Source organism: Barbus barbus (assembly GCF_936440315.1).
Source record: "Barbus barbus genome assembly, chromosome: 5".
Lineage (NCBI taxonomy): Eukaryota > Metazoa > Chordata > Actinopteri > Cypriniformes > Cyprinidae > Barbus > Barbus barbus.
Genome location: NC_136733.1, coordinates 34,942,588 through 34,961,006, shown reverse-complemented (window position 1 = coordinate 34,961,006; position 18,419 = coordinate 34,942,588). Strand labels below are relative to the sequence as shown.

Here is an 18,419-nt window from a genome sequence, read left to right as displayed (position 1 = left end):
AGTTTGATTTTCACATTTTCCTGCTGGATGTGGGAAGGCTGAGGTTGTAATTCCAGAAATGTTGTGAGGAGTAAGGATCTGATTACAGTCTGACAACAGTATAGTGCTGATTCACATGAACTTTCTAAATGACATAGAATACGAAAATGCCACACACACACAGTGTACACAAATACAGTAAATTATATCTCAAAAGAACCAGTTTTTCTCAATGTAAAGAACATTTTAATAGTCTAAAGAACCTTTTTCAACAATAAAGAACCTTTTTGTGCAATGGAAAGGTTCTATATAGATGTTTAAGGTTCTTCCTGGAAACAAAGATGCCAATAAAGAATCTTTATTTTTAAGAGTGCAACAGTAACTTGATTAGTCTACAGCGTACAAGAATTGCATTACACAGAATGCAGTACACAATCGCGTTTCTGCAAGAATATCAGCATTTAATTAAAATCACCACTCAGATTCAATGACACTGACACTGTAAAACATTGCACTGAGCTACAGAGGTACTAACAGTACTGAATGTCACTGACAGCAATGCGAATGTGGAATCCATATGAGTTATTGTATTTCACATCAGTGAGAATGCACTTAGGCTGCAGAAGCTTCTAAACCAGTTCCGGGTGCTGTGCTTGATAGAACCCTGCCTCGCTAAAGAACCGATGTTTTCATTGTTGCCAGCAAGCAATTTATACAGTTAAAGTGCTTGTATGTCAATATGGTATATTCCATTAAGTAGTGCTCAGTTTATTGTCCATTATGATTCGAGGCACAACAGTGCACCAACAGCGGACCAAAAATTCTCATGGAACGAAACTGTAAATTCATCCAATCCATCATTCTGGGTGATCATTGTGATTGATGGACCTGTACTTAATCCTCAATGGCCCCATTTATATTCAAGTGATTCATCTTCAAGAGAGTTGTCCTGAAAACTGTATTTCAAAATATTTAAGCTAGACTGCTGGGTTTAACTGTTTTAAGATGGTCTCCTAGTTTGGCAAAACACCTCTTAAACCAGGCAACAGTATGACCAGGTTGGGAGATATACATTTCTATAAAGTAATAGGCTACAGAACTAGAGTGAAACATATCTAGGTCACTTATAGCTCTATTGGCCACAGTTACTGAAACACTGCCAGGTCTTTTCTGATCAGTTATAGAAATGCTATGTTTTTTGAGCAGCGGATTTCAATCCTGGTTCTGAAATAACTCAAAATGACACATTTTTAGTGTCTCCCTATCTGACACACCCAATTTAGGTATCAGAGCCTCTGCTAATGAGCTGATGATTTCAACCAGTTGTGTTAAATGAAAAAAATATACAAAATGTGCCGTATTGAGGGTTGAGAACCAGTAATGAAAACCTTTTAAAACCCAGTCTGGCTGTTCTGTGATCTATCAGAGAAAGGTCATTGTATCCCTTCACTTACTCCACTTCCCAGCACAGATATTAGACAGAATACACAATGAGCAATTATGAGGCAACAATATTTTCATAAATAAAGATGAAAATGTAATCTTTCACGTTCATTGCACGTGCGCTCTGCCTTGTTATTTTATGGTGATCTGAGTCAGAGTTCAGAATAACAGGCATCACATGCCCTGTCAATGACATCACACGCATGCAAACCACAGGCTAGTGTGTTTATACAGGATACTGGTCTATAAGTGCTGCTGCATCCAGACTCAGAATTATATGATACCTACTTTTTTGACGCGTTGAGTCTCTCTGGCACCGTGTTTCCTTATAAAAATGACCAATTCATTCCTTTGAGCTCAAAAGCATGATATGTACACACGCAGGCTTCAGCAACAGGAGCGGCCCCGCACTATAGTCCAGCTGAGAAAAAAGATGCTCCGTTATACGCCCGATCCCGCTCACCGGTGACGGAGAGGATGCATGTCATCTCCTTCAGAAAGCCGCTACACCTCACATTCATAGCGTTCCTTGAAAAGATACCGTGACGATTCCTATCCAAAACAAACATAACAGTTATGCATCATTAAAAATATGCAGCATCCGTGTTAAACCAGGAGTTTCATTTCGGACAGCTGACGGAAGGGCAAACCGTGAGTCGATCATTGCGCATTTACAGTCATCCAGTATGCGAGTGGAGCTGTGTGGAGAGGAGTTGTGCTCATCCTGCCCGGTCCTCCGGATGCTGCACCGCAGTGTGAAATAGCGCGCAGTGGACAGAGGAGCCCTGGCACGCCCGGGAGTCTGTGGCACTGGGCGTAACTGCTCTCGTCCGAAATAAGCCCGTGTTACACACTGGAGGACGATTAAAGTAGCAATGATATATAGCCTATTTGACGTAATGATGCTTTGCTTGTGTTTGAGGGTTACATTTTAAAAATAGCAGCAAGATTCTGTGCTGTAAATTGTTTTGGGTAAATTTATAGTTAATTCTGGCAGCTGTGGTTGCTAGAAATGTACTGAAATCTCTAACTACCAATAGTCCTATAACCAACAAATAAGAATAGCAGATCAATGTTACCACACAAACACACGACACAAGAGACTAAAATAATGACATGAACAATAAATAAACACCATAAAACACTTAAAAGTACATACCTGGCAATATTATGATAATACTAATAGGCTAATATAATATATATATAAAAAATTAGAAAAAGCAGTTCTTAAATAAAACGCAGGCTATAGGCTAAATGTAGTGGTTCGCGCAAGGAGTTTTGGGAATGCCCCTTTCCATTTCAATTACTGATTAACCTAATTTTTACTTTTTTATTTTGGCTTCAATAAAGTAGGCTATATCCATTATCGAAATTAACTTAACATATTCTCTGATTATACAGTAGCCTATTTTACAATGAAATTCAAATATCATGGTCTTAATTAAATATAGGCTAAATCGGGGTTTTTATACCGTTGACCAGTGTAATTTATTGTTACCAATATTGCTTAATTTCATTTGGCTACTGCTATTTTTTGCAGTGCGGAATTCCAAAAGACATGCTATTTATTTATTCCAGTACTGGTAGAGTTTCATTGCTTTTTTTGAGAACGCAATTGTTCTTCTTAGGCTAAAATGTGTTGTTTATTTGTGATGGCAGACGCGCAAGCCACGGCTTACTGGGCTGTTGTGTGGTGGATACATTACAAACCCCTCTGCAGGAAAGTGAAGGCAGGGTGGCCTGATGCCATCTAATGGTCACGGGACAGGTGGGGATCTCAGTTTTCCCATGATCCAAGAGAAAAGTCAACCAGGTGCAACTGTGTCTTTATAGCCTGCTCTGAGATTTCCATATGTCCATAAACAGATATCATAAGACTTTTTCGTGTACGTTAAAGCAAACCTTTTTTTTTTTGACACCAATGCGATAGAATAGTTTTCGTGATCTCCAGCAACAGGATGTTTTTTTATTTTAGTGGGGCAGGAGGATCAAAACGTATGTTGAATCTATTTTTAGAACCCCTTGCCTGTGAGACTGCTTTGGGGGAAGCAAAGAAACGGGTGGGGATGGAGATGATGGAGACGGAAAACTTAAACAAAGGGAAATTACAGCCTATCCAGCAGCACGGGAGAATCGAGTGCGCGGTCTCTTTAAAGGCGGCACATGCGCATCGGCTGCTGCTGCTGCTGGTGCTGATGCTGCAGTGCTCGGGTTATTCTCGGTGAAACCAACGGGGTAACTCGCGTTCAAACGACGCCCTACATCATCCATAGCGAGTACACATACTGTTGCTGTTGTGATACGCTGAATATCATATTCACTTTTTCTACGTTAGGCTAATCTGATGTTGGGGATTGAGAGGGAAAAGTAGCCCAATGCTTCCCTTGCAGCATGTGTGACTGCTTTGACGAATCTTTTCAATTATTATTTTTTTTTTTGTTTGTTTGTTTTTTTGCTAAAAGGGGAAATACAGCTTCATGTGGAAGACAGACAGATAACCCACAAATTAAAAAAAAGTTAAAAATATTCTTACAATATTTTACAGCAAAAATACTTTTATTGTCCTGTTAAATAGAATAAAATTTGGTGAGGTAAATTAAGATACACACAGCCAGACAAAATATAGGCCTAACATTTACAGTGCCCTCCAAAAGTATTGGAACAGTAAAGACAAAATTGCTCTGTTGGCTGTGACATTTACAAATATGATTAAAAATGAAAATGAGACAAAACTACAGAATGTCACATTTTATTATTGGGTGATTCAACACATAGATGTTTTGCTAAGAAGTAACGCACTTTTAGAGTTTCATCCCTCTATCTGATGTGAGCATAAGTATTGGAACAGTTGCCTCACAGGTCTTTCTAAGTGATCAGCTGTGTCCTGTTGCATTAATTCTTCAGATATTAAAAGCAGGGAATGTGTTGTATCAGTTATATCCATTACTTCTGCATTCTGAATCTGGCAATTGATGATGACACACACAAACCATGATGAAGATGAGGGAGCTGACTTTGAGAGAAAAGCAAGCAATTTGGATGCTAAAAGAAAAGAGGAAGTCAATTAGAGCTCTAGCAAAAACAAAGGGCATGGAGAAATCAAGAGTTTGGAAACCACCAGCGACACCAGCAACCAACAACGACCTGATCGGCTGAGAAAACAACAGTAGTTGATGACAATCAAATCATAAAAGCTGTGAAAATGAACCCTAAAAGACGTGTCTGTAAAATCACCAACAACTTCCAGAAAGCTGGGGTGATGCTCTGACTATCTACTGTCCTCAGGAGACTTTGACACAGAATTACAGATGCTGCACAGCAAGATGCAAACCTCTGACCAGCACCAAAAATAGAAAGGCAAGATTAGAGTTTGCCAAAAAGCACAAAGGTGAGCCGGAAGAGTTTTGGAACTGTGTTTATGGACCGATGAGACAAAGATGAACCTTTATCTAAGTGATGGGGAAGCAAAAATGTGGAGAAAAAAAGGGAACTGCAATGATCCCAAGCATACAGCCTCATCTGTAAAGCATGGTGGAGGTGGTGTCGTGGCATGGGCATGCATGGCTGCCTCTGGAACAGGCCCTCTCAACTTTACTGATGACTTAATGTATGATGACAGTAGCAGAATGAATTTGGAAGCGTACAAAACCATCTTGCCTACAAATATTCAAGAAAATGCCACCAGATTCATTGGGAAGTGCTTCATATTGCATCAGGACAATAATCCAAAACACCCTGCCAGTTCAGTCAAGGAATTTATAAGGGCAAAGAAATTGAAAGTCTTAGATTGCCCAAGTCAGTCTCCAGATTTAAATCCGATTGAACATGGATTTCACCAGCTGGAGAGGAGAATAAAGGCAGAAACTCCCCAAAACAAGCAACAATTGGGATTGGCTGCATTAAAGGCTGGGAAAAGCATTTCAAAGGATGAGACCAAGAGTCTGGTGATGTCTATGGGTCACAGACTCACTGCTGTGATTGTGTGCAAGGGATCTGCAACTAAATAATAGCTTTTAATCTTTTATATCTGCCTTATGTTCAACTGTTCCAATACTTCTGCTCACATCAATGAGTGGGATGAACTCTAAAAGTGATGTTCTTTTTATTTGGTAAAACATATGTGTGTTGAAATGGCTAATAATAAAATGTGACATTCTGTAGTTTTGTCTCATATTCATCTTTTAATCATATTTGCAAATGTCTTGACTCCACAGCCAACAGAGCAATTTTGTCTTTACTGTTCCAATACTTATGGAGGGCACTGTATAAGACAGACAGACAGATAGATAGACAGACAGACAGACGGACGGAGGGTTGGTTGGTTGATATCTATAGTTATCTAGACAGACAGACAGCCTGACAGACAGAAATGAATTCTGACATTTACAGAATTTACAAATAAATCTTTAAAAGGAAATAAACTAATCTGGTCAGGTTAAGAAATGGTTAATTTTAATAATTACACAAAAATAATAAGATTAGCTGCTCAGAGACTTTCGTCCTCACAGAATACTTCAAGTTAACACCTGCACATCACTGGAGATGAAGAAACAGTGGTCAGGTTATGTTGTGGTGGTTAATAATTAATGATTATTAATGAAAAGTACACACACTTTTAAGAGGTGAAAGGGGTCAGTGGTAAATCATTGTGTAACCACATAATCCTCACCCTCTAGACCATATTTAACTTGTCACATTTTACAACATACAAGAATTAATATGGTCACAGGGTCCATGCCAAATAATTACTTCTCTACATTCAATGTTATCAGAGTTTGCACTCAATAGTTCTCAGAAACAAGCATCAATTAATCAATGGCATAATCCTTTAGCAGTCCACACCTCTCTAAGGAAAGAGATAAGGCCTCTCCATAAAACTGATTATTTGGCATGCAAAGAAAACCCAGAATATAAATAGAGTGTGTGGTTGTGAGAGACATTAAGACACTGGGGAGACTGCTAGAATGGCTCTGACAGCGATTAGTCTTCTGTGCGTTGCAGCTTTGCTGCCATTCCCAGGGCTGGGACTGCCTGCAGACTCAGGTGAGGATTGAATTTAATTCCTTGCAGCTCTAGGATCCTAATGACATATTTAAAGTATGAAATCTAATATACTGATGTTGGCTTTTTTTGGAGACACTACTATCCACAGAAACTGAGTAAGGACCAAAAGCAGCTAATTCATCATAGATTGCCTCATTATTTGTTGTTATAGATAATAACACTCTAAATTACTACACATGCATTTAAACTAAATGTTTTTCTCTCTCTCTCCCGAATAGGCAAGCTGAAACAGGTACCCGTAAGAGTGACTGTCATTAATGAGTTCACTAATGAGCAGCTCTCCTACTCCACCACTGTGACAGAGGAAGGGCTGATGTTCGGTGCTTTAAACCAACTGCAGGACTCCAACAACAATTTCAAGTACTTCACAAAATTTTACTAAATTTACTGATTTGTAGTGCATTTCACATGCAGTAAAGTGATTGTAGTATAGAATACCTGATTAACTTTGGTTGTGATTAACTTACTGGTTGTGATGACTGACATACATAAGCAAAAGCATTTGTAATGTAATGACTGAATAAGATTATGGGGAAATAGGGTGTATCTGTGATAAGCCTGGGATGCTTTTACAGTCACACTGTACCTGACTCAACATTTGTCTTAACATGCCATTGGAAAGTCTAAGAGCTAACAAAATATTTAGAAAGCAGAGTGTGAATTGAATTTTTGCGCTAATTTTTACCTTTAATTCTGTTACAACAATAGATTCTCATACACTATTCATAAAACCTTTGGTATATATCTGGAAAGTGTGAACGGATTGGCTGGATCTGATAAGGACCAGACATACTGGGAGCTTCTGTCTGAAAAAGGAGGAGTTATAACTCGACTGGAAGTGGGTACGTGAATGAAAATAATCATATTACTTTACTGCTGTGACAAGGGAAAGTAAATTTGGCTTAACCTTGATTTAATATAATTTACTACACAAAATAATTAAAACAGTTTTCAAATGGCTTCTTTTTTAATATAGATTTATTATTTTCACTCTGTAATGCCTCAATGTTTTGCAGGAATTGGCTGCTACCAACCCCAGAGAGATGAGAATATGATCCTGAGGTTCACCACTTGGGCCAAAATGTAGATTGTTTTTTTTTTTCAAATCATCAGTTGTATTCAGTGATTCTGAATGTTACTGATAACTTAAAACCACAAATTGTTTCAGTCATGAAATCAACACAAAGTTTAACTGAATTAATAAATTAATGATTTCATTGTATTCCCAGTATAATAAACATATGCTGATGAAACTGAAAAGCCTCCCTGATCTTTCAACAATCATTACTACCGAACTGGATTCAAACGAATAGTATATATATAATTAATGTTTCTTCATTTGGCTTATGCTCAGACATTAACAAGATTGAGGCTTCATCTCTGTACACAGAACAGGTAAAACAGCAATATTTCAGAATATCTGGGATTTAGATTGATAAATAGACAGACAATTAGCCATTTGCACTTTGCAGCTTTTTCTTCAGTGGCTTTTTTTTTTTTTAACATGTGACCTCGAGGAAGCTGTGTGTAGATTATGCTACTTAAACGTTATAATATCTTGATTATTTCACCCTCTACTAACAACCATAGAAAAGCAGGAAATATCAAGGATTTTAAAATGGTGATTTCCAGACAAGAAAAATAAAAATAAATGTAGTCTTAAAAAAAGTAAAAATCTAGTGAAATGGTTTTCTCTGCTCTAAAATATGCACAGCGCAGTGAGCGCACTCTTCGTTATATTTAACAAAGTTTAATTTATTGCTTTTGCAATAAAAAAATCCTAAATAGATTATTTTCCTTTTCTTGCTTAAAACACATATATTGATATTTAAAAATCAAATTAAATGCATATTACACAAATCAAATACAATTTCATCAAATTCACACTGTAAATTTAAAAAATAGACAGTATAGTACAATATAATAGAGCATAGTACGGCAAAGTATAGTACTTAAAAGCAATTGTAATATGGCGATTGAATGTTTATGGAAGACAACTATTAATTAACTTAACTCTATAATTATTCTATAATCTCTGATGAGATCATTTAACAGTCAGCTCTGACTCAACTCCTATCTTGTTAGTATGGACAAGGTTTAGGGAGTGAGCCATGGGAAGTCATATTTGCTATTTAGCTTGACTTTGACATGTGCTTTAAGTAAATTCCATATTTATTTCTTTGTCATGATCTTCGCCTCCTTGCGTTTCTTGGCTGGCCACTCCTTTTTAAAATACGACTTTCCTAGATATTATGTGACTTAAAAAATTGCCATGCTAAAATATATAAATAGGGTGTGCGGCTGTGAGAGACATTCGGACACACTGTGCAGACTGCTAGAAGTGAAGTGAAGTGACATAGAATGGCTCTGACAGCGATTACTCTTCTGTGCTTTGCAGCTTTGCTGCCTTTCCTTGGGTCTGGGAAATGTGATGACCACTCAGGTGAGTTTTCCTCTCTAAAGCCATGATTTCTGCTTAAAACGAAGAGAAAAATTATTGAATTCAAATATTTGCAGGTCTAACATCCTAAAAAAGACTCTTGCACAAAATCTCTTCTTACCAGGAGACCTGAAACAAATGTACATTAAGGTGACTGTCACCAATCATTTCGCTAACATGGACGTCTCCTACCCCACAACTGTGTCGAAGGGGATTCCGATGTTTGGGGTCCTAAATCACCTACAAGATACCAACAAAAGCTTCAAGTATGAGACAAAACTGGCATCAAATTATGTGGTTTAATGCACTTTGTATGCGAGCATAGTTATAGGGAAATGGGGCCCCTCTACAACTCTATAACAGACTAGGACCGACATGCTTTTAGTCATACCTGACTCAAGATTTTCTTATTCTATTGTACAACGCTCTGAATTAGGAACTACTATAGTGCTATTTTATTTTTTGTGTGTGTGTGTGTGTTCATTCTGCTACTTTTATTTGTATTAGTTTCACATACAGTATAAACAAAAGCTTTGGCATATATCTGGAGAGTGTGAACGGACTTGCTGGATCTACTGAAAGCCACACATTGGGAGCTTCTGTCAAAGAAAGATAACAGTGTAACTCGACTGAACGTGGGTTAGTGCATGATGCTACAATCTGAGCATGTGTACAAATATAGTGGAGCAAGAAAGCAACTTTTTAAATTCACTAGTATTTTGGTTTTCTATTCAACATTCTATTTTTTCCTCAATGTTTTGCAGGAATTGGCTGCTACCAACCTCAGAAAAATGAGAATGTCATTATGAACTTCACCAGTTGGGACTAAAAGGAGATTTGCTGCATTTGGATATTTTGTGGTTACAAACAAGACCACTCCGATTCAGATCAGCGGTTTCAATACCACATCTTTTATGAGTCTTACTTTTATCATCTTTTTATCTTTTATTAAGTGAAAAAATAAACTTGAATTCATTGTATCCACAGTAGTATAATACTCTAATAATCATACCTAGAGCTCCCGAAACTGAAAAGCCTCCCTGGTCTTTTAACAATTATTATTAACTCATTTGACATTTGATTCAAATAAACAGTATATGTGACCATGGACCACAAAACCAGTCTTAAGTCGCTGGGGTATATTTGTAGCAATGGCCAAAAATACATTTTACTGATTTTATTTGCACCCTCAGATTCCAGATAGTTGTATCTCGACCAAATATTATCCTATCATAATAAACCATACATCAATGGAAAGCTTATTTATTCAGCTTTCAGGTGATGTAGAAATCCCAATTTCGAAAAATTGACTTAAGACTAGTTTTGTGGTCCATCCTCATTTGGTTTATACACAGAGAGTAACAAAAATAAGGCTTCATCTCTGTACTAAACAGAGAAAATATGCATGTTTCAGAATATCTGGGCAATTGTAGTCTGTGATTTACATGTATAGGTCTCCAATTTAGCAAATATTCCAGAGGCATCCTTACATTCAGTGTAAACATACATACAGACATTTCGTCGAGACTAGTCGATAATTAAGCATAATTGTGAATTCACAAAAGCTATGATTTAATTAAATAATTCTATGCGATGCAGTTCTAACACAGTACATGCTCTTTAATTGTTTACATGAGTGTAGGTTAAGAACGTGCATCTCACAGAAGCTCCACAGAACTAAATAATCATCAGGCCGTCGGCGCCCCTGCAGGCCTTTGTTCTAATGCATAATCTACATTATTTCTATTGTTTATAATACATTATGTATTTTAACAGTTTTGTTCAATAAAACCATATGATTTCTTACTTTTGATACTTTATTTGAACTAATTATTATTGCATCATTGCTATTATATATGTACTTTAAGTCATTTTAAAAGCTATTGTTCACTTAAATCCATTTTTATTACCACAATAAAAAAAAAATTATAATTATAGGGCCCTATGAAATCCGTTTTATTTCCAAATTCAGTTTTGTTAAATTTTATTAATCAAAAAGCCTGTCTAATTAATTGAGTTTTATCTGTACCAAATTCTGTTTTCCATTATTTTCTGGATTCCATTTAAATTTTTCCATTAAATTTTAATAATAAAAAGCATATCCAATTAATTGATTTTATAATTAATTGATTTTATATTAAAGTTTTTTTTTTTTTTCAGAAATACTGCACATTTACATTTTTCACCTAAAATTCTGGTAATTAATATTTCTGCTAAATACTCCTTTAAAAAGTGTTTTTTGATTTTGATTTTATTATTAGACTAGAACACGTGGATATGTTGTCATTCTCACACTATAATACTGAACTGTGATTTCAGTGATTTGGACTATGAGATGGACACTTGCTTCTTGCACTATGTTGCACTTCACTTTTGCTTTAAAGGATTTCATAGAAATTTAGATTTCATTTGGTTTAATAAAATATTAAGCAAAATTGTAGATTTTTTTGCGGGAAATTAGTCGTTTAAATTAATCGATTGATCGAAAAATGAGTCGTTAGATTAATCGAAATAAAAATAATCGTTAGTGGCAGCCCTACATTAAACAATGGGATAATTGGAGTGACACTGCAAAACTTTCTAAGGTATGAGATCAGATACTGGGCAGACTAGTTGAATGACTAACAACAATTACACAATCACCTTATAAAATAAAGATATCTGGGATCATTTTGGAAGTTTGTACATAGACCTCAACATCTGACACGAATCTCAAGAATGCGGACTATATACAAATGTAAACAGATGAGCTCTTGCCATCACAACACAAAAAACTAGCAATAGTGACAATGATAAATGTTTAAACAAAAGTCAGCAAACATCAAAACAATAATCCTGTAACAGTAATGTATTCAGGCGGCAGTGCATGTTAGGATGGCACTGTAAGATATCAGAGACCGAAACAGACAAATTTAAGATGCATCAGAACATTGAAACCTGAGGAGCTGGAATGCAGAGAGGCCTTAAGGAAACAGGACGTCATAAATCTAGTCTGAAGCAAGCAAACTAACCAGCAAGCCACAAAACATCTTGCAACATTGAGACAAAAGAACACTTATTGATAGTTCCAATTCAGGAAAGAGACTGTCAAATTTGGGGCAAGTAATCAAGACTGATGGTCAAAGAGATGGCCGTCACATGTAAACCTGTGATAGAAAATCACGAGCTACAGACTCTCTTGGGAATGTCTTCCCCATACAAGACAAAACAGACTTGAATTACTTTCTCTAAAGAACACGCCTTCGTTCACCATAGAACTATACAAATACTTTCTTTTTCATATGCACATAAAATCATCCTTAAAGGACATTTCTATGCAGAACCACATATTATGTTTGTAACCCACATATTATAGACCATCCATGTTTTAATCACTCATTGTGTATGTCTTGCTTTTAATAAGTATTGAATAGCTGAAGGATTAATATTCATGTTTGGTATGTATGAGTTTGAAAATTCATGTTTTAAATGTTTCTTCCAATCAATTCTTTGTCAAATGCATCATAGTCTTGTTATAGAAATCATGTTCAAAAGGTATACTTTGCAAGAGCCTGTAAAGTTCGGACCTCTGACTGAACAGATAACAACGATTTATTAGTGGGGTGGAGAAACAAAGCAATACCCCAAGCAAGGACAGTATCTAATTGGTCAAGACGTCCAGATGGGACGGTCTGAAAGCTGAGTTTAAAAAAATCAGGACACCATCAAACTCTCTCTTACTCTTATTCTCTTAAAAATGCTCTTAGTCCCTCTCTCATCTTCTTCTCTTTTGCCACCGCATTTTGACGCTGCTCTTTGAGCGTGCCCTGGCCCACATGCCAGCTGCTACCATAATGAGAAGACAAACAACCTAGTCTCATTACATCCTTTTATTCTTATTCTTTTACTTTAGTTTCTTTTCTTTCCGTGGAGTTTCGTGTTCTAATGTAAATTTGCTACAAAGTTCAGCTCCGACTGCACTCGCTTCAAACTTCGACCAGACCAACTCTGCATCTTCAGCCAACGCCCAAGACCTCACTTCAAAGACTATTGAACTTCCAGCCAATCAGACACTTCGGGGAACCCCGTCTGCAACAATGAGGACACAAAGGAATCCCCTTAGCACAGGCAAAGCAAGCAACACCTCCAGATTCTAACGGAATCAGGTGCAGTTAATATAAATTTTAGCCTCATTGAGAAACTCAAAGCGAGGGTTAAATAAGTGATTGATGGTTGTTCAGGTCTATGCAATTGAACATATTGCTGTGAACTTGGGATTTCACATTTCCATTCTCTTAAACTCATCCTTTCCTCACTTTCTCTCTTTCTGCAACGTGTGAATGCTTGTGTTCATGTGTTAGATTAGTTTATGTCTTAGGTTTATATAAATAAAATCGTATTTATATTGAAAAGAGAAGTATCTTGTGTTTTGTGCTTACAAGTTAATGTCTTAATCTGTCGATTTTGTTACTGTGCTATTTAATAGTGTTTTCACTATATTGTGGATTTTAATATCCAGTGCAGAGTTTGTTATACGACTCGTTCAGTGAATCGCCGTAACACTGATTCTGTTCAAATCCCTATAAAATCATAAATGATTCCCTTTGAGCTAAATTAAACTATTTGCTTTAAATATTAATATTACGTTTTTCTTATTACGTTACAGCACAAACTGTTTTGGGACAACACTTGGGGGAATTCTATTGATCTAACAAGGGGTTGTGGTGTAGTTTCAAGTAGTTCACATTTGTGATTCAAAAGGTGCCGTAAATGGTTAAATATGTAGTGTTTTCTTTTGGAATGTTTTCCTCCAAAAACTTGTTTTTGGTCTGTACAGTGCTCCGTGTTATGCTTCACTTTGTTTCCTACTACTTTTGCAATGAACATTCCTAAGTTTACGCAAACAAGGAAAAAGACTCAATGTAACTATCATATTTGTTTTTTTGTCATGTTTCCTCATTTCTTAGCTGACCACTTAAGGTACGCCTTTCCAAGAAATTATATGACTTACAAAGTTGGAATGCAAAGAAAAATATATAAATAGGGTGTGCAGCTGTGATAGACATTCAGACACACTGGGCAGACTGCTAGAATGGCTCTGGCAGCGATTACTCTTCTGTGCTTTGCAGCTTTGCTGCCTTTTCCAGGGCTGGGGGGATGTGATGACCACTCAGGTGAGTTTTCTTCTATAAAGCCAAGATTTCTGCTAAACACGAGGAGACACATAATTGAATTAAAAACCTTTTGGGTCTAACATCCTAAATAACATTTGAGAAGATTTAATGCATTGATATTATCTCTCTTCTTAACAGGACAGCAGGGACAGATCCCCATTAAGGTGACGGTCACTAATAAATTCGCTAACACGAAGGTGTCCTACCCCACTGCTGTGACAGTGGGAATGCCGATGTTTGGGGTCTTAAATCAAATAAAGGACATCAACAGCAGCTTCGAGTATGTCACAAAATGTTATCAAATTATTCTGGTTTAATGTACTTTACATGCAGTAAATGAAGTTTAGTATAGTAGGTTGATTGGTTATGGGGAAATGGGGCAACTTTTTACCATGTCAGTCTATTGCACAAGGCTCAAGACTTTAAAGAACTGTTGTAGTGGTAATATTATTTTTATGTGCTAATTCTCCTACATTTATTTCTATTAGTTTCACATACAGTATAAGCAAAAGCTTTGGCATATATCTGGAGAGTGTGAACGGACTGGCTGGATCTACTGAAAGCCACACATATTGGGAGCTTCTGTCGAAGAGAGGAAACAGTGTAACCCGACTGAATGTGGGTAAGTGTAATTAGCCACACACACACACACACTTACATTTTTAATAAATTAATATTTTGCTTTCATTTTATTTACAACACTATATACATTTGTACAATCTTTTACAGGAATTGGCTGCTACCAACCCAAGAAAAATGAAAACTTCATTATGAACTTCACCACTTGGGACTAAAAGGACCTTCTTTTTTTTTTCCTGTTATCAGTTATATTTTGTGGTTATAAAAGAGATCACTCTGATTCGGATCAACTATATTAATGCCACATCTTGTATCAATCATCAAGTGTATGAATAAACTGATAATTTCATTATAATACTGGAACAGAAATGTTTCTCTGATCTTTCCACAGTTGTGACAAACTAACTACATACAATCAAATGTGCATTACATATCTGTACAACTAAACACAGATAAGGGAAAACAGCAACATTTCCGAACATCTGGGCTTTTGTAGTCGGTGATTAAAATAAAGGTCTGCAATTGTGTAGATATTTAGAATCTAGAGATGCATAAAATGCTATCATATTCAGTTTGAAAAGTTCTGTTAAGTTTACATGTCAAGCCTCTTATCTTTACATTCAAATTAAAATTCTGTTGTTTCCAGAGGACAATGAATAAAGATTCACTGTCTTCTATCCTGTAAAGCTGAGGGAACAAAAAAAAAAAAACATTGATTTTGAAATATTGTTACTGCAGTTACAGTATTTACCACTATGTTTTAACTAGTCACAATTTAAAGGACTCTACAAACTTACCACAGGGAGTGAAGCAGTCACAGTCGCAGTAGTTGCAGCGTGTAAACCAGCGCTTCCAGCCTGATTCTTTAGTTCTGCAGTTCTCAATACGACTGCATTTGTGGTTCAGAGGGACTGCATAGCTTTTAGCTTCAGGACAGGTTGACGAACATGTCCCGTCGATGTCCTTCTCATTGATCTCAACCCGGCCACGATAACACACTCCTAATGTCACATACAGTACAGGAAGAGAGAGACAATTGTACTTAACTTTTATTTAATATAGCCAATGAAATTCATTTCAGTGTAAAATGTAATTTTTTTAATCTCCACAGCCCAGAATTTGACCTAAAGTAATACATTTTAATAAATTAAATACTATAAAAATATCAAATGAACTTAATACATCTATACACTTTTTATGAAAAATATTAAGTATCAGTATTTCATGTTATGTACAATGACTACGCACTCCATAAAAACAAGGAACAATTTACATGCGTGTTAATATGAAGGAAGTTTCCGTACTGATTTTTCATTGGGGTTTTCCCTTTCCTTTCAATTATGCATTGCATTTTGTTGTGTTTTAGGATTAAAGTAAAGGGCTGTACTTGATGGATAAAGTCCTGACAGAAAATTACCAGTCACTTCTCCATTCTTCTATGCATTTTTTTCTTACAGTGTGTGGTAACTCGAAAGAGTTATTTTTAACAACTCTCTAAGTAACAGTACTGACTATAACAACTTTAATTAGTGTTCAGTCTCTCATATACTATACACATGAAACTTAAGACCACGGGCGTAGAATACGCAGGTGATGTGGGGGACATGTCCCCCCACTTTTAATAAAACGTAAATTTGTCCCCAGCACTTTTTCCGGGCAAGTGTGTTCATGTAGAAGTAGAAAGGGCCAGTGTGAATAAATCTAGATTTAAACACAAAGAAACAAGATAGTCTATGTATGACCCAACGATATATTTACATCCAAAACGAGGCGATGTGAACATTATGGAGCACTAAACACTCATGCAGTGCATGTTTCATTCATACTTGAAGCTGAAGGGTGCTCTTGCGTGCTCATGTAATTTCCAGGTGAGGTAATAAAGTATGAATAATGCAGCACTAATTGGAATAACATTTATTACAGTATATAAACTATCCTGCCTTGTCTCATTACTTACCAATTGTAATTAGAAAAATATAGGAAAATATTATAGAATACAAATTATTGGTTATTGTCTAGAAGTGTATTTGATTCCTTAGCCAATTAAAAAAGATAGGCTAAGAAAAATTAAAGCCTGTCAATTAGACAAAAGTCAAGAAAAGTTATTTATTTTTTACATTTCTGTCCCCCTCACTTCTGAAATAATGGCTACGCCCCTGCTTAAGACAGATTAGGTTACAGATTTGTGCACTTTCTGGGTATTTCCGTAAATTGTGTGCAACGTCCAGGCAGACCAAGACTTACTAAGACAGGATGGTTTGGGCGTCCATTTCCCATTGGACTGACAGGCTCGGGCAGGATCTCCCACCAATACGAACCCTAGTCTGCAGTCGTACCGCACTACAGAACCCACCCACCAATCACTCCCATACACCATTCCGTTAAAGTCCACATCAGGCTTTCCACAATTCACTAGGGCAAAGAAAACGACAGAAGATTAAACAGGATACACAACTCATGAAACACATAAAAAGCTCTAGTTCTCTCTCTCACACACACAAAATCAACAGTATGATCTGTGGTTTTATATTTAAAAGTCTGTATTGACGGCAACAAAAATGGAGTACATTACAAATAAAGGAATTGTTCAAAAGACAACTAAATCATTCTGGTTACCAATGGATTCCATGCAGTGGAAAAAAACTGATACATTTGAGATATGTTCCACACAAGACAGTTATAAAGGTTTAGAATTACACGAGGGTGAGTAAATGATGAGAGGATTTGTGTGAACTGTCCCTTTAAGATGATGATCAGTCGTACCTCTACACAGGGATTTATATCCCACCCAGCAGCAGTTTGAATCTCCACAGTTGTCTCGCTTCAGCTCCATGTGTCTGCCTTTACACCCACCCAAACAAAGGGGGGCTGTCCCAGACCAGTAAGTGTCCGCCAGTTCATCCTCCTGTTCCACCTCTAACAGACCTGAATAACACAGTGCAGTCTTCAGAGCTCAAATTCATGCATCTTTTACCAATTTTCAGTGTACAATATTTCCAACATTTTGTCAGTTTGTAAAAGCAATCTTGATGCTTTTTTTAGATATTTTGTTCATTCATAAATGAATCAAGTGCTTCTCTTACCGCTTCCTAGACCTTCCTCCACAGCTGTTCTTTCAGTAAATGCAGTTATAGGCACTTGAGTGAACACCCCTTCCAAGGACCCCAGAAGCAGCAGCAGAAGAGCTCCTAGTTTCATGTCGCTTTAATGGCAGGAATTCTTTTCCAATACAGTAGTAGTCTATATCCCTTCAGTTCTCTTCTTTTGAATGTCTTGCACTCATTTTCTAATCAGCAGTTCCTTGTTCTGTTGTCTCATATTGTAGAAGTCATAATTATGTGAATATTATAGAAAAAAAAATCTTTAAAGACTATTTTCAAGAACCTGTTTTCCTGCAGAGAGACAGAGTGAGACAGATGGAAAGAAAGGGGAAGTGTTGCATCTTAGCTTACACTAAGCCCTTAACGCAAACTAATCTCTTAAATTCAGCTAACACACCAGCTAATATCACTAGAGCAGAGAGAAAGGAGATTACAGAGAGAGGGAGAGAGCCATGGGAAGTTTAAATTGCAGTTTAGCTTAACTTTCAGTTGCGCTGATTGTAAAATTTAATGTTTCTCACATTTAACAATGTTAGAGATTAATCTAGTCCGATTCGCTTCCCTAGGCAGAGTGCCTAGTGTGCCTGAGACCTGCAGTGCGTGTAATTACTGTAACACAGATCTGTGAAACACGTTCAAACACAGACCTCTGACTGCTGC

General features: G+C 36.7%; 3 protein-coding genes across 3 annotated transcripts; 2 read left to right on the top strand and 1 right to left on the bottom strand.

Moving 5' to 3' along the window:
- The first annotated feature begins 6,326 nt into the window (after positions 1 to 6,326).
- On the top strand, positions 6,327 to 7,709 carry tcnba (transcobalamin beta a). The gene is made up of 4 exons (XM_079417720.1): positions 6,327 to 6,465; positions 6,705 to 6,846; positions 7,195 to 7,328; positions 7,503 to 7,709. The coding sequence occupies exons 1-4, from the start codon at positions 6,387 to 6,389 to the stop codon at positions 7,571 to 7,573; spliced, it is 426 nt and encodes a 141-aa protein (XP_079273846.1). The 5' UTR covers positions 6,327 to 6,386; the 3' UTR covers positions 7,574 to 7,709.
- Positions 7,710 to 13,979: 6,270 nt separating this feature from the next.
- Positions 13,980 to 15,019, top strand: LOC306870353 (cobalamin binding intrinsic factor-like). Its single transcript, XM_079417580.1, has 4 exons — positions 13,980 to 14,079; positions 14,218 to 14,359; positions 14,568 to 14,701; positions 14,809 to 15,019. Exons 1-4 carry the CDS (start codon positions 13,998 to 14,000, stop codon positions 14,871 to 14,873), a joined length of 423 nt encoding a protein of 140 aa, XP_079273706.1. The 5' UTR covers positions 13,980 to 13,997; the 3' UTR covers positions 14,874 to 15,019.
- On the bottom strand, positions 14,731 to 18,050 carry LOC306870352 (sushi, von Willebrand factor type A, EGF and pentraxin domain-containing protein 1). Its single transcript, XM_079417579.1, has 5 exons — positions 17,742 to 18,050; positions 17,422 to 17,583; positions 16,903 to 17,070; positions 15,456 to 15,659; positions 14,731 to 15,345 (listed from the first exon to the last, which is right to left on the bottom strand). The coding sequence occupies exons 1-5, from the start codon at positions 17,854 to 17,856 to the stop codon at positions 15,323 to 15,325; spliced, it is 672 nt and encodes a 223-aa protein (XP_079273705.1). The 5' UTR covers positions 17,857 to 18,050; the 3' UTR covers positions 14,731 to 15,322.
- Between the last annotated feature and the right edge of the window lie 369 nt (positions 18,051 to 18,419).